This window comes from Echinops telfairi, unplaced genomic scaffold (assembly GCF_000313985.2).
Source record: "Echinops telfairi isolate 266 unplaced genomic scaffold, ASM31398v2 ScPeMD7_5;HRSCAF=22, whole genome shotgun sequence".
In the NCBI taxonomy this organism is placed as follows: domain Eukaryota; kingdom Metazoa; phylum Chordata; class Mammalia; order Afrosoricida; family Tenrecidae; genus Echinops; species Echinops telfairi.
The window spans coordinates 16054202-16056067 of NW_022103901.1; the positions used below are offsets into that span (position 1 = coordinate 16054202).

Genomic DNA, 1866 nt, shown 5'->3' on the forward strand with positions numbered 1-1866 from the left:
TTCATACCTCAGCCATTTCCGCCTCCCCCCCCCCCCAAAAGCCACAACCACTCTGTGAGGAAACTGGGGTTTGTGGTTCCTGTTTTGCCCTGGAACAAACAGTGGAAGTGAGGAGGGGGCTCCCAAGCTGGTGGGGACCACCCTACCACGACTTCCCATTTCTCCATTTCAGGCTTAGGATTGCATGCCTTAAGGGCAAGAAAGGGATCGGACTGGTGTCTCCTTCGGTGGTTATTCAGGTTTGAAAGACCATTTGTGTGCATTTGTGCCTCCCACCCCTCCTCCTGCGAGGACCCTGGGGGTGGGTGCAGTGGCCACCAGGTGTTCATTCAGTAGGAGAAAGATCTTCCTTGCAGATTTATAGCCTTGGAATCCTCAGAAGCATTTCTACTTGGTCATCTAGCGCGGCTGTGCGCGTCAACAGCAGTGGGCTTGGCTTCAGTTTTATGCTACCTGAGGAGCCCAATTTTCATTGGGAAGCACACCCGAAGGGGCCCCAGTAGTCCTTCCAGCCTGGTGATGGGAAAGGGCTGGCAGAGTGGGCCCAAACTGCTGGGAACCCACAGCACACACCACAGGGGCTGAATGAAGAGGGCTGTGGAGGCTGCGGCAAACGAGAACCGCTCCATATTTGAGGATTTGTGAAGTGATCTCTCCGCACCGACCTCATTTTTGTTGTGTGTGGGTGAGAAATTGGGGAAGTTGGATTCAGCGTCAGAATATTAGACGGTCGACTAATCTGATCTAGGGACCCCGGATGCTGGCGGGATCCAGCAGCAGCCTGTGAAGGGCTCCCTGCTGCTAGAGCGCTGTTTCTGGTCGCTGAAAGGCTCCCTGAGAGTCACCTTTAGAAAGTTTGGAGCCACCGTTCCAGGACGGGCATTAACGTCCCTTTTGTGTACGTCACTGTTCTCACTCGCAGCTTTGGGGTTCTAGGCTCCGCTGGAAAAGAGTGTCTTCCTCTCTCACGCCTAGGATTCCGCTAAGAGTTATCGGTCCAACCCCTAGGTGAGTGCGATCTCCCCTTCGTGTTCTAAAACGATTTTTAGGGGCAAGAAGGAGGCGAAAGAACACAGAATGACGCCGGCCGTCTTCGTCCCGGGTCGGAGGAACTGGCAGGCGGCCATGTCTGTTCCTGGCAGGTGAGGGACGCCAACAGCCGAGCTGGCGGACCCGGTCACGGCCCGGACGCCGCCCGTCTTACGTCACGGCTGCTCTCGGGGACCCCGCTCGCTCCCGTTTCCAGGCTGCGGTTCCGGGGCGCTCCCGGCCCCTCCCCTTCCCACGCCCCGACGTCGGGAATGGTCTCCGGGGCGGAAGGGGGCGGACCCGGAAGTGGCGGAAGCCGGCGAGCGCGTGATCACGTGATGGGAGGCGCCGTCACGTGACGCGCCCCCCCGTCGCGCCGGCCGCGGGCGTCTCGGCTGCTCTTAAAGGTACAGGCCGCGGGCTCCGCGTTTGGGCGGAGGGGAGTCCGCGGGGCGGGGCGGGGCGGCCGCGAGGGGACGGGAGCCCGAGTCCGGGGAGTGTCCGCGCTCGATCGCCCGGCGCTTGTTCCCCCGGGGGAGCCGGAGCCGAGCTTGACCCTTGTCCCCGGTCGCAGACGGGGATCCGCACGGCCAGCGCCCAGGCTGAGCGCTCGCTGACCGGAGCCTCCTTGGGGGGCGCTCGAACTTGACGCCATGCCTTGCTGCCCGCGCTCGTGGCAGCGCCTTTCGGATTCCGAGGGTGAGTATTTCGACCCGGCTCGCACCGGGGCCACAACCCGTGCTGCTCCACCTGCTCGAGGGGCTGCACCTGCAGGAGGGGTGGGAATCCCGCCCCTCTCTCCCTCCCGTGCACCTGCAGGAGGGGTGGGAATCCCGC

General features: G+C 62.2%; 2 protein-coding genes across 2 annotated transcripts in view; one reads left to right on the plus strand and one right to left on the minus strand.

Annotated features, from left to right (window-relative positions):
* Positions 1-16, minus strand: part of APOBR (apolipoprotein B receptor) — a 5399-nt gene extending 5383 nt beyond the window's left edge. The window contains exon 1 of the mRNA XM_045284900.1: positions 8-16. Within this exon, the coding sequence (XP_045140835.1) occupies positions 8-16 (9 nt within the window). The remainder of the gene's footprint in view (positions 1-7) is intronic.
* Positions 17-1603: 1587 nt separating this feature from the next.
* Positions 1604-1866, plus strand: part of CLN3 (CLN3 lysosomal/endosomal transmembrane protein, battenin) — a 9014-nt gene continuing 8751 nt past the window's right edge. Inside the window, exon 1 of the mRNA XM_045284906.1 lies at positions 1604-1728. Coding sequence (XP_045140841.1) covers positions 1683-1728 — 46 coding nt within the window. The 5' untranslated portion in view covers positions 1604-1682. The remainder of the gene's footprint in view (positions 1729-1866) is intronic.